Source organism: Dreissena polymorpha, chromosome 8 (assembly GCF_020536995.1).
Source record: "Dreissena polymorpha isolate Duluth1 chromosome 8, UMN_Dpol_1.0, whole genome shotgun sequence".
Classification (NCBI taxonomy): domain Eukaryota; kingdom Metazoa; phylum Mollusca; class Bivalvia; order Myida; family Dreissenidae; genus Dreissena; species Dreissena polymorpha.
Genome location: NC_068362.1, coordinates 28,070,390 through 28,082,663, shown reverse-complemented (window position 1 = coordinate 28,082,663; position 12,274 = coordinate 28,070,390). Strand labels below are relative to the sequence as shown.

Here is a 12,274-nt window from a genome sequence, read left to right as displayed (position 1 = left end):
TACAAATTCTACCGCTGCATATATATTATTCCATATATGTGTTTGTTGTTGTTTTAGTTTTTCCCTTTGGTATCTTGATGTTTCGTAGAATCGGTGCTCATAGCTGTAAAAAGTGTGGACTGTATCGAAGGTAGCCCACTCTTTCGTTGAAAACTATAATTTGAGCAACTTTTTCGTTGTCAGGTCAAAGGGGAGCAAATGTTGTAGGAACGATGGGATCTTATTATGAAAACTTTCCGTCACTGCTCGTGTAAGTTAACTGCCTTTAGTATAAAAAATAATTATCAAGGGAGGCTACTCTTTCCGCACAATTAATTCGCATCGACAGTAGTCCGCAACTTTTGCCGCAATATCATTCGCCTGTCAGACGAACGTTTAATTCAAAAATGGCGGAATCTAGGCGGTGTTCCAAAGAAGTGTCATAAAGACGTTATTTAATATAAGATTACATGTTTTATTTTGGAAAAATAGAAAAAAATATTAAAGGCACAAGTGGATTGATTTACACCAAAGAAAACGCACTTTTACGAGCGCGTTAAACTTTTTCTTTTGAAAAAAATATCTACTTTTTCCTAACCTGATTTTAGCCTTTCATCTGTTAAAGTACAACAATCCTTAAAAAAGTCCACAGCCTCATAAGATCATTTAAATGTACTTAATTTAACTTAAAGCTTCTCCAGAGTCTCTACAACAAATTCTATTTTGTCGAGTTTACCATCTTCTGCAGGCATGATAACAGGTATTGGCTTGTTGGATCATTCGTGGTTGAGCGACTGCGAGAAGCATGGCCCGAGCCCGAGCATTTCTTCATGGCTTCCGTAGCAGCAACCGGGTCAGGTCCAAAAACACACTTGTGTTCGGAAACATCACATAGTTCGCTTAGCTCAAGACTTCGCTTAAATACAAACCTCCACCGAGCCCTCCTTAAACGAGGACCTTTTCCGGCTAATAACTTCACTATCGCTTAAAGTATCGCTATTTCCTTTCGTTATTCATCTTAACATTTATTTTTACCCATAACTCTTTACGTAACCCAATGTTCTGATATACATTTTGTACTATTATTCCGCAATATTTTGCTAGACCCGACACATATTATATCATATTTTAATATTCGGAGAACGTCCAAACGCCAAACCCAACTCTTCACTGACGACGTTATTTCTCTTCAAGATTACCATACGGCGATGTCCATTACCTGACAAGATACAGTTGATGACACTTCGTGATCGCCAACATATTACGTATAACTTAAAACTTGGAATGCAGTTTCTTGTTTTATTATTTGTATTTGAATTTGTGCTCAAAGACATAAGCAAACACCCCCACACCCGCAAAAAAGCAATGTAACATGCTATGTCAAACGTTTGCTTTATGAAGAACGTTAGTGAATATATTTACTAAATATAAAATTAAATAACAGATGTATATCTGAAAATGATAATAATTTAATGTGGATTGTAGGTCAACATTTTTCAAATTATCGTATTGATATTATAAGGTTTAAATAATAACCCGTCCTAAGACGGCAAAACGGGGAAACGATGGCAGCGATGCACGTACGTTGTTGTTGTTGTTTTTTTGCGATCTCAAGAACTCCCGTCGCACCATGCATTAGAACAAGCACTTAATGTATAATGGTCGGGCCCTTGAGCAATTGCATGTGCGTACAGCATCGTCCCAGATCAGAACGTCCAGTCCGCACAGGCTAGTCTGGAACGACACTTCCCGCTTTATGCAATTTTGTTTGTTTAAAGAAAGTCTCTTTAACACCAAAGTGCAGTCGATGCTCAAATTGCCGTTCATGATAGCCTGTGAGGAATCTTAGACGACACATTACGCTCGAGCAGTTAGCACAGATTTCCCAAAGCGCTGCTCCATTTATTGTGGATTTTGTCCTTAATTTACTAATTGTGGTTAACGCAACACAAAATAAACGTCGTAGCTTCGTGTAATATTTAATAAAGCAAATATATAACATATAATGTATACAGAGAATCAAACAATATGCACCATTTTTTACAAACAGGTAATAGACGAATAGTGTATGAACTATGAACACAATATGGTAAACATGACATTGAGCAATTATAAATCAAAGATCATTAACCGTCGTTCATGTTTCAACTTATCACGGATTTTTTAACACTATGTGCCTATTATGCACTCAAAATAAATTTGTTTCGATCCGTCCTGTTCATATGTTGTTCGATGTCCGATGAACATGCGGGTTAAACGACTGAATCTTTATCTCCATTTACCTCTTAACCCTTCTTATGTTTGCCGATTTCACCACTGGTTATAGCTAATATTCGAATATGTTTAGTTCAATAAATATTATCAGCGAATAATCGCACACACATATGCACAGCCTGGCTAGGAGCATCTCTGTCAACTAATGATACCACGAAACCTTGCGTGACTTTACAGTGGACAGGAAAATCCTGCGCAGTCTGTCCATATGCACAGGTTGGTCTGAAGCTATGCTTGCAGCATATGTTATAAGGCCATTTTCGTATGACTCAACGACTGTGATCTAAATACGACTGCTAAACTAAGTTAGTCATATATCTTCCAATCAAAACTCGATTCTTCACTTTGCCATCGGCGCTTTGATCTACTGACGTCAGATGAAGCGTGACGTCCATCTTGAGGTCACATGTTGTGTGACGTCAACTGGTGTAATTTATAACCGATGATTGCGAATCAAGCATTTTCTCAAGATTCCTTAATAACAGTCACAAGTGTTATCCCCATTAACGAGAAAATGTGTACACAGAACGTAACTCCACTTGCCCCGGATGTGGCGTCATCCGACGTGTTATCGGCATTAGTGTCATAGAAGTCGTCATCTTTCGCCCCGTACATGTCGATTCCGACGAGATAATCCGGGTCATTTTCATGGCCTTCAACGTATTGCATATCGTCTGAAACAATAAAATTAACAAATCAGTATTCTTTGGTCGGAATAAGAAATTAAAAAAAAAAGAGACGTCATTACAGTTAATAATGAGACATACACGGGGAATTACCTCATAATAAATCATCACGAATCGGTGGAACACCCGTTATAAGGGCATACAAGACACTCGCATGGCAATGACTTCTCCAGAAAACCATTGCAATATTGTAATATTGAAGACTACTTTAGAAACATTTCGCAGACAAGGATTACATTAAACTTAGGGGTTAATATTATTTTGCTTTAATTTAAGATTTCGCTTATTATTTTTTCAATATGAAGATGAAACATATCGTGTGACAATATTGCAATTTAATTTAAAAAAGATAAACGAATTAAATGACTCCGTGCAGAAAATTGTCGAGTATTTTCTTTTTAAGTTTCATTATATATAATATATAATTATAATCAACTTACACGCATTAAATTTTAATTATGTCTAACATGTGAACTATAAGTATAAAAGTTCAACCCATAATAAGTTAACGTTGTAGATTGCGATTTGAGGCTAGCATTTGCTGATGATGAGAAATTGTGAAAAAATATGTCTCAATAATAATACGTACAACATCCGGGAATCGTGGTGGCCTTGCACCTCATGTTGCCATCGAAACAGTGACACAGGTGACAGCCAGACGCCATCCACGTGCCGTGAGGTATTGTACCACATGACCTATGACGTACTTCCTTCTCGCAGTTGCGCCCGTAATAAGGTCTGAAATAATAGTATCATATAAAAACGATGCAATCTTTTTAAAGAAGTTAAAATCAACACAATACTATGAGTGATTTAAGTATATTGAAATATTGTTTAAAAATGCCTGTGTTTGATGTGCAGCTGCTGTTTATTGGTCATAATAGCCTATGCTATTAGACGTTTCTTAAATTTTTAAATGGCTTTTGTCATTAAGTTGATGCTTTCGCTGCTGCTAAATGTTGCTGAAATGATGATGTCTATGACTTGTGTTTGTGTTGTGGAATTGATTCTTCTACCTGTGCTGCCGATGACGACGCTGATGACGTAAATTTCAATGATTATGATGATGATTATAATAATTGTGTTTCTGTCTATGTTTTGTGTTGCTGTGCAAGCTGTCAAACTTAATGGTCAAGTATATATAATAATAAGTACATATAAGACTTGCACTCACTTCGGACAGTGGCAGAACGAGTTCATGATACAGATTCCCCTGTTCAGACAGCAGTTGTCGCTCTTGCTGCTTGAAGTTATCAGGTCGCCTTTAGGAGCAGATGGGAGGTCTGGAATTGAAACAGCGTAAGTTTATCCATCAACCTTTTTTATAAACATATAACATCAATAAATATTACCGAGAAATAAACTAATTACCAAAAAACATTTTCGAGATGCAATACTCATATTTTCAAAGGGTTCGTGCGTGTTAATATCGAAGTTTATAGGGCTGCATAATGTGAGAACCCAGTGCGTACCACAGCACTTCTAGATTCTTAACTATTTGATTCCCGGCAGTTGGACGAAAGTATAGGTGCAATTTCAAACTATGTGTAATTTTTATTTGAATATTTTTATTTTGGCGGTTGTCTTGTGCTACATGAGGACGCCGGCATGATGGCCACCAACAAAACTAACATGCTTCCGAAAACAGGGCTTGCACCCGGGTCGCTTTGGTGATTAGCGCGTTTACCAACCACTGCGCTATCCGGACAGCAACTTAAGCGGCATTTAAGCTTATCTACGGGAGACAACTCTCCATGCCACGAGCACTTGTCAAAATTTATAACGCCTGCGTGTGTATCACACCTAGTCAAGAAACACGCGTGTCACATGTTAACAACCCGATCAGTTGACAATTATATCAATCCCGTTGATTTTTTGACATTTATATAGCACCGTTGTGGATAGTATATGTGTCAATTTTCTGGTGGTGTTGTTGCTTTTTAAACGAAAAGATACATGTAAATTTCCAATTTATAATATCATAACTTTCTTCTTAAACTAATCAAAGCGCTGAAGGCACTGAAGATGTTCGCTATTGCATAATTTAACACGCAATTCATTTTTCAAAATCAATCGCAAGTTTGAAATGAACACACGCCATTCAACTTTAAAAAGTGTGTGTCATAGCGCACGGGTCGAGTTTTGTGTGCACTTTTTATCATCCTTATTATTTCATAGAAATAACTAAGACAAAATAAAAACAGCATGCTTTTTTGGAAGTTCTGAAAGCAAAGAAAGTATGATGAAAATGGTAATGAGAACTTAATATAAAGAAAATTTGCAGTCACCATCATATTAAAGGAATATTTTTTCTAATATCAAATGACTATCTCACCAAGAATATAAATTCATAATGAAAGTTCCGTGTACAAAACTTTTGATTTTTGACACCATATACAAATTCAAAATATACAATAATCTTCGTATCTTGTATATGGAGGAATAAAAGTATATAAACATTGCTGTTTATGCTTTACTTGTTACCCGAGCAGTTCACACGGTGTCAACAACGCTAACATAAACATAGGTATAGAGCACTAATGCGCTTTTAGGCGAAGCTGTTTCAGTTTTCATCTTAGTGACTTTAACATAACGCCAACAGACACGCATGAATATTTTCGAATATTTAATAAGCTGATTCGAGATACAACCTCTGAATTTTTGCTACATCACTGCGTATGTGCTCAATTCAAAGGATGTAGCACTGTTCAGTGTAAGGAATTCCGGACTACTCTCTGTATGCTCAAACGACACAAATTGTGGCCCTGTTACAATTACGCGTTACAATCCATCTCGCAGAATTTCAATTTCGCCTTCAAGATGAGAAAACAATCATTAGCGAAATAGTATAGTGTCACGATAAGAGAAAATCGTTTAATTATCATACCACAATGTTTGCCGTACTTGGTCAGCACGTCTGGAAATCATTCCTTAATGCGTCGATAGGCTGCCATTATTAACAAGTTTGCTATTTTGAATTCAATTTTGTATTAAAAAGCATTGTTTTTAAATGTGGGATTTTCAATTCGCAATGAGATTTGTAATGACCCTCGTCATGCGAAAATGGGTCTTATTCCATATGCGCCCATCATACAAATAGCCCACTCAGCTATCCCTCCTTCTGGTAAGGAGAAACATAACATATTGAGTGATTTTAAAGCGAACAGCGTCGCCTATGACCTGACTGCGCAAGAGCACATGTTTGGTTTAACAAACGCTTGCCGAAACGCATAAGACCCATTTTCGCATGACGGCGCTATTGGGGTGTGATTTAAATGTGACGAAAGAAAACTGCGTTTAAATCAAATATAAACATACGATATATTTCGATAATGAAGAAAGATACTCATAACAAGGCATATGAGGACACATGTGAAGTGCTCTCCCGTAGTATATTTTTTATTTACTCACACTAATGTGTGGTTTGACAATGCTAACACACATTTCATGCGGTTAATATGCATCTTACAAGTGAAAAACACAACACAATAGTTTAACTTTTGTTTAATTGTATTCAATTATTTAGAAAAGTAAATTGCTAACTTTATTTCAAAGTCGGCGTATACGCCGACTACATTTTTAAAATTGTTATAAATATATTTAATATAATATATTTAGTTGTTTTCGGTTTTAGCGATTATAAAGCATTTTCGAGGTTGCCTATAGTATGCCTGAGTAATTGATGAACTCATATCCAACTGTCAATGTATTGAGAACTGTGAATATAAACAAGCTAAACCTTCTACTAAGCTTCTACTATTGCGTTGCTAGCACCCGTAAATACAAAAGATCGCCGCTATGTGTTGAGAACCAAGAACGCTTTCCAGAAATACCCGATGTAGTAGCTTCAACGAGGTTATGAAACAGGTCATTCGTATTATTATTATAAATTATTTGTTATATTCGGGTTAAGCGATTATGATTTTTTTTAGTCTATCGTATCGCTGAAGTTATTGTTGAACTTATGTTCAACGTTTTATAAATTGAGAATATAAATAAGCGTCAACTTTTTCCCAAATCTCTCAATTTACGACCTGTACTACGTCATTGAGTTGTATGTGAGAGCGTAACCTATTGCGTTGTTATCGCCCGTAAACTTTCCTTTGTTTATCGACAGGCGCATCTATTAATAGCCTCATATCATGAATGCCAAAACACCCGCGAAAAAGAACCACGTGACCAAATAGGACGCTAAACGCAAATACCATCCGACTACGACTTTAATTATGTAAGAACGCTCCGCAATTCCTCTGAAGCCGGGGCCTTGTGATTGCTTTTACGCAGGGTTGGCACCAATCGACCACCCCCGGTTTTAACCGCCGGTTTTAACCGGTTAAAACCGCCCCGGTCAATACTCCCGAAGTGGTCATTACTGGTCAATACTGGTCGATTGAACTTTACCCCCAATTTTGATTTATATTCCATGCCTAATTAAACAATATTGATAATATAAATTAAACAGACATGTTGCCAACAATGTCTTAAGCTATTAATACCCACTATTTTATACCTGTTCATGCAATTTGTAGGCCAATCACTCAAAATTTGCAAATTAGTCAAAGTTGATCGATTGGATTTTTCTGGTCGATTGAACTTTTTTAAAAATTGTAATGAATAATGAATGCTCAGATAATTCTGTGCTTGATTCAACAAGAACCTGAACCTGTCAATTACTGTGTATGAGTTGTTTCTCATGCCCCACTGTCCCTACAGTCTTCTAACAGTCTTTTCACCTATACAGGTTAGGGTACCCAAAACTGATGATAGGGCCTTAAATGGCACCTTTTTGACATGATCCTTACTTGTCATGTATTTTTGCATTGATTTCTTTAAATACTTTTTAAACAAAATAGTGAAAAAATCTTTCATTTTCCATTGATATAAAAATAAAAAACATATTAAGAAATAATTATTAAAAGAAAAAATAATTTAAAAGAAGAGTAGACCCACAATTAGAAAACATTATTTTTTGGCAAAATCAAGAACTTTGATTGTTTATTCATTTGAATACCAATTGAACGTTTAAATATGAAAGGGAAAAAACCCTCTTAATACAGAAAGAAAACAAGTTAAAAGTAACTATTAAGTACAATGCAATCTCCTTTTGTGTGAGTGATATGAAATAGCCTAAGGGCAGATTTGCTTAATTGTCAATATCAGAGACATAACACTGCATGCATTTTATTACCAATTAAGGCTTAGAGGCCAGATTTATTACCCTAGAATACACAAGAGTTCTGTTTGTCCATCTGCTTATCAAATAGATATATCAATAGATAAGTGAAATACTATGGTACCTACAATAGTAATAATACTTTAGTAGCAGATGTGATACACTGAGATAAAGGTATTGCCTTAGTCCTTATGTATTTGTGGCTGTTTCCATAAATAATAAAGAAGTAACTTTTTACAGCTTTTAAGATTTTTTTTACAATAAATAACTCAGAAAAGAGTTTATCAATTACAGAATAATTATTCATTTAATATAAAATGGCTCCTTTGTGATGTTTAAATGCTACAATTTTCAATCGACCAGTATTGACCAGTAAAGACCAGTAATGACCAGTATTGACCGGTTTTAACCGGGTATTGACCGCCGGCCCGGTCAATACTCAATTGACCGGTCAATATGCCAACCCTGCTTTTACGTAAAGAATTGACCTCTAACTGAAGTAAACAAAGGAAACGCAGCACCTAATTGACCCATTCCTTCTATGTGCGAAGGCAGATTGAATTTTACTAATGTATGGTTTGCCTATTATAACACACATTATAATGCGGTAAATATGCGACTAAAAGTAAAAAACACTATAATTAAACTTTTGTTTTTAATTAAGTTATTTAGAAACCAAAATTCCAAACCTTATTTCAAAACAGCAAGACTACATTTTTTAGAGAATATTCTTGTTATATTTAAATGTTTTTTAACAGTTTCAGCGATAATGAATCATTTTTATGTTGTCTATCGTATCCCTGTAATAATTGTTGAACTCGTGGTCAACGTGTTATTAATTGAGACCTGTGAATATAAACAAGCGTAACCTTATACTAGTGCGTAATTCTCACCCGGACTCCCCTTTGTTTATCGCCAGCCTCAGATTTATGAATGAGATGAGCGAAAATACTACGTCACGCAGACGCAGCAGAAAGTGGACTATTTTAATCATTCATAAACAATCTCCTCCGCGACACGTGCAATACGATCATTGTTTTTTTTATTCTTTTCTATAAAACACCATTCGAAACTATTGCATTTAACACGATATTAATATAATGTTTCCATTTGTGAATAAACATAATTGGAAAACTCAAACCTCTTGCATAAATTATACAACTCTTTCTTCGCGCGTAGTGTAAGCGGGAATTGGGCTAATCATACCCAGGCCGTATCGACCTGAATTTTACATCAAACACATTAGACGGTCGCTAAAGCGACCATCTAAAAACGGTTACTTTATCTTAAACAACATCCCTTGTCAACTGTTTTCACTTGTCTTGTTTATTTTTTCAACAAAAGTATAAATTTAGATTAAACATTTGACATCAATATGTTCTTCTGAAAATGTTAGTTTAGCTTAAACAACATCACGAAAGATTGTTTATATGTCCCTAATTAATTGTCATTTAATAAGTTACAAGATACGTGTGTGTTACGATAAGCTGATTTTAAATAAAACAGAAAACATATCAGGCTGAAAAAATCATTATTTTAATTGTTTGTCGGGCTTATAATATATTTTTAGATTTAGAAATAGGTGGAGCGGTTATATGTGGGTCGATAAATTTTGTTTCAGATCATTTCACAATTTTACGCTTTTTTGTTCAAAGTTTGTATACGTCCCTGGTCTACTTTGAAGGATCTGAAACCGTTCTCAAAAATAACAATACGGGAATGGTAGTCATTATCACATCTTACTTCATATTTAGTATCCATCAAAATCGACACAAAGTTAGTATATCTAATGCCATAAAACCAATCTCAAACACTCTATTTGAAGCACAAACATTCGAGGATAAAGCGATTTATTGAATCACAATGTTTACACGGCAACTTGTCCATCTAATCTCGCACACTAATCTACCGCACAGATTCACTACTGCGCCAGTAGGAAAGAGTTATCGCCGCTAGGCCCACATAATGCATAATAAGGACTATGATATTCTGTTTATCAAGATTAAAGATACAAGGGCTTAGAAATCTAGTAAGTGATAGTGAAAAGTAAACAATTTAACAACTACAGATAGAAATGATCAAACTAAAGTATAGCGAATCCGCGTACATTAACAACCAATTGTGGTAAACTACCGGTATTCTAGAATCTACCGGTAATATTAGAGGGGTGGGCGAAAACAACAGCGCCGTAATGTACAACTGGACTAGTGCGTGCATTTTCGACAGAATGTTTTTCTTAATAAAGAGTATCAATTTGCAGATTTTCCAAATAATCGCACTGTTGTGACCATCACAAAAGCATCGTATAAAGTGTTCTTCCATGCACGGTGCGTGAAAACAGCAACAGTAGTGACAACACATTAGTGCCCGCTGCCGTAAAACACAGAGCCAACATTGCTTTAACTCACCGAGTTTGTTTTCGGCGTTCATCGAGTGACGGCGCCGTTCCCGATTTTTCTTTGACTCCTTCAGCAGTACTTTAAAATAAAATAAATCAATAATGATAGTGATGAATATGATGAAGAAGATTATGGTGCTGCTGCTGCTGCTGATAGTGCTGTTGCTGATGATGGTGCTGTTGCGGACGATGCTGCTTCTGATGGTGCTTCTGATAATGGCGCTGCTGAGGATGCTGCTCGGATGATGATGATTATGATAATGCTGATGGTGGTGCTGTTTATGACGATGCTGATGATGATGCTAATAATAGTCTGTCGATACTGGTGCTGGTAATAATTGCCCTGCTGCTGCTGATTATGATGATGGTGCTGATGATGATGCTTATGATTGTTCTGCTGATAATGATGTTGCTGATATTGTTGATGATGATGCTTATGATGGTTTGCCGAAAATTGTGCTGCTAATATTGGCGCTGCTGATTATGATGATGGTGCTGCTGATAATGGTGTTGCTATTAATGATTTTGTTGATAATGGTGCTGCTGATAAAGCTTCTGCTAGTGATGATGGTGCTGCTGATGATGATGATGCTAATTATGGTGCTGGTTATAATGGTGCTGTTGATAATGCTGCTGCTGATGATGATGCTTATGGTGATGCTGCTCATAATAATGCTTCTGATAATGATGGTGATGGTGCTGATGATTGATGAAGCTGACTTTCAAGAGCAGCATTATTACAAAATAATACATCTTATAGTTACTCATGTCGCGTTTCATGATATTTCAATTTTTATAGTTGTGAATTTTAAAACAGTTTTATTTATTAATCGAAGTAATCAAAAATGCATTATTCCTTATTGAAATAAAATAACAATGAAGGCTTCGTGTTACTGTCGCTTTAAAACACCCATACCATAACAAAACCCCTTTCCCACGTGTCAATCCATCCTTTCAACACTCGATACCCGATCACAAAAGACCTAAGCCGTTAACGAGTTAATGTCTTTGATTCTTGAATAGCCGTGGTGATAATAACCTTTTTGAAGCTATTAAGCGAATTATATTATAATCGACATCTTCCCAAATTTTGCGTTTTGCGAGATACAAATGATTTGTAATACAATTAAATGCAATAATTCCTTTATGTTTGAAAGATCTTAATAAAAGGCTACTTGAACACATTTTTTGGTTCACCATTCTTTGATTTTTGCCAATTTAAATAATGACGTTTTGTAATTCGATATAACTTCATTTCAAATCTTAAGTATTTTTAAGTTAGAAAAACATTCGCATTAATTGTGAAATAACAATGTTTTTTGTTAAAATGTGTAAACAAATAATTGGTCACATTTTCAAAATATTTGTATATATGACATGCACCTTTGTGTGAGCATACTTATAAGCAGCATAAAAGACAACATAAAGAACAATTAGATAAAACAAACATAAATATAAGCAATTTCTCGTTACACATATTAAAATTAATACATGCGCCAGTTTTGACATTATACGGACATATAACGTGTCAATATGACATTACATAATGATGGGTGTATTTGGAGTCTTGCGATACTTGACAAACATATAAATAACTGCATAAATAACAACATGTTATGAGCCTTATCGGATTCTGTTGACAAGTAAGGCTCCTCGATATGTGATCGACCCCTCCTACCCACCTGGCTGATAGGGGTGCCTAAATGGGCCATTGAGTGATAAAAGACGCGATGGCATATCAGATTTAAAACAACATCATCTGAT

At 35.6% G+C, this 12,274-nt stretch overlaps 1 protein-coding gene across 1 annotated transcript; it reads right to left on the bottom strand.

Moving 5' to 3' along the window:
* Window positions 1–2,208: 2,208 nt before the first annotated feature.
* Window positions 2,209–9,997, bottom strand: LOC127841112 (teratocarcinoma-derived growth factor-like). The gene is made up of 4 exons (XM_052369680.1): window positions 9,856–9,997; window positions 4,114–4,222; window positions 3,529–3,677; window positions 2,209–2,927 (listed from the first exon to the last, which is right to left on the bottom strand). The coding sequence occupies exons 2-4, from the start codon at window positions 4,137–4,139 to the stop codon at window positions 2,719–2,721; spliced, it is 384 nt and encodes a 127-aa protein (XP_052225640.1). The 5' UTR covers window positions 4,140–4,222; window positions 9,856–9,997; the 3' UTR covers window positions 2,209–2,718.
* Between the last annotated feature and the right edge of the window lie 2,277 nt (window positions 9,998–12,274).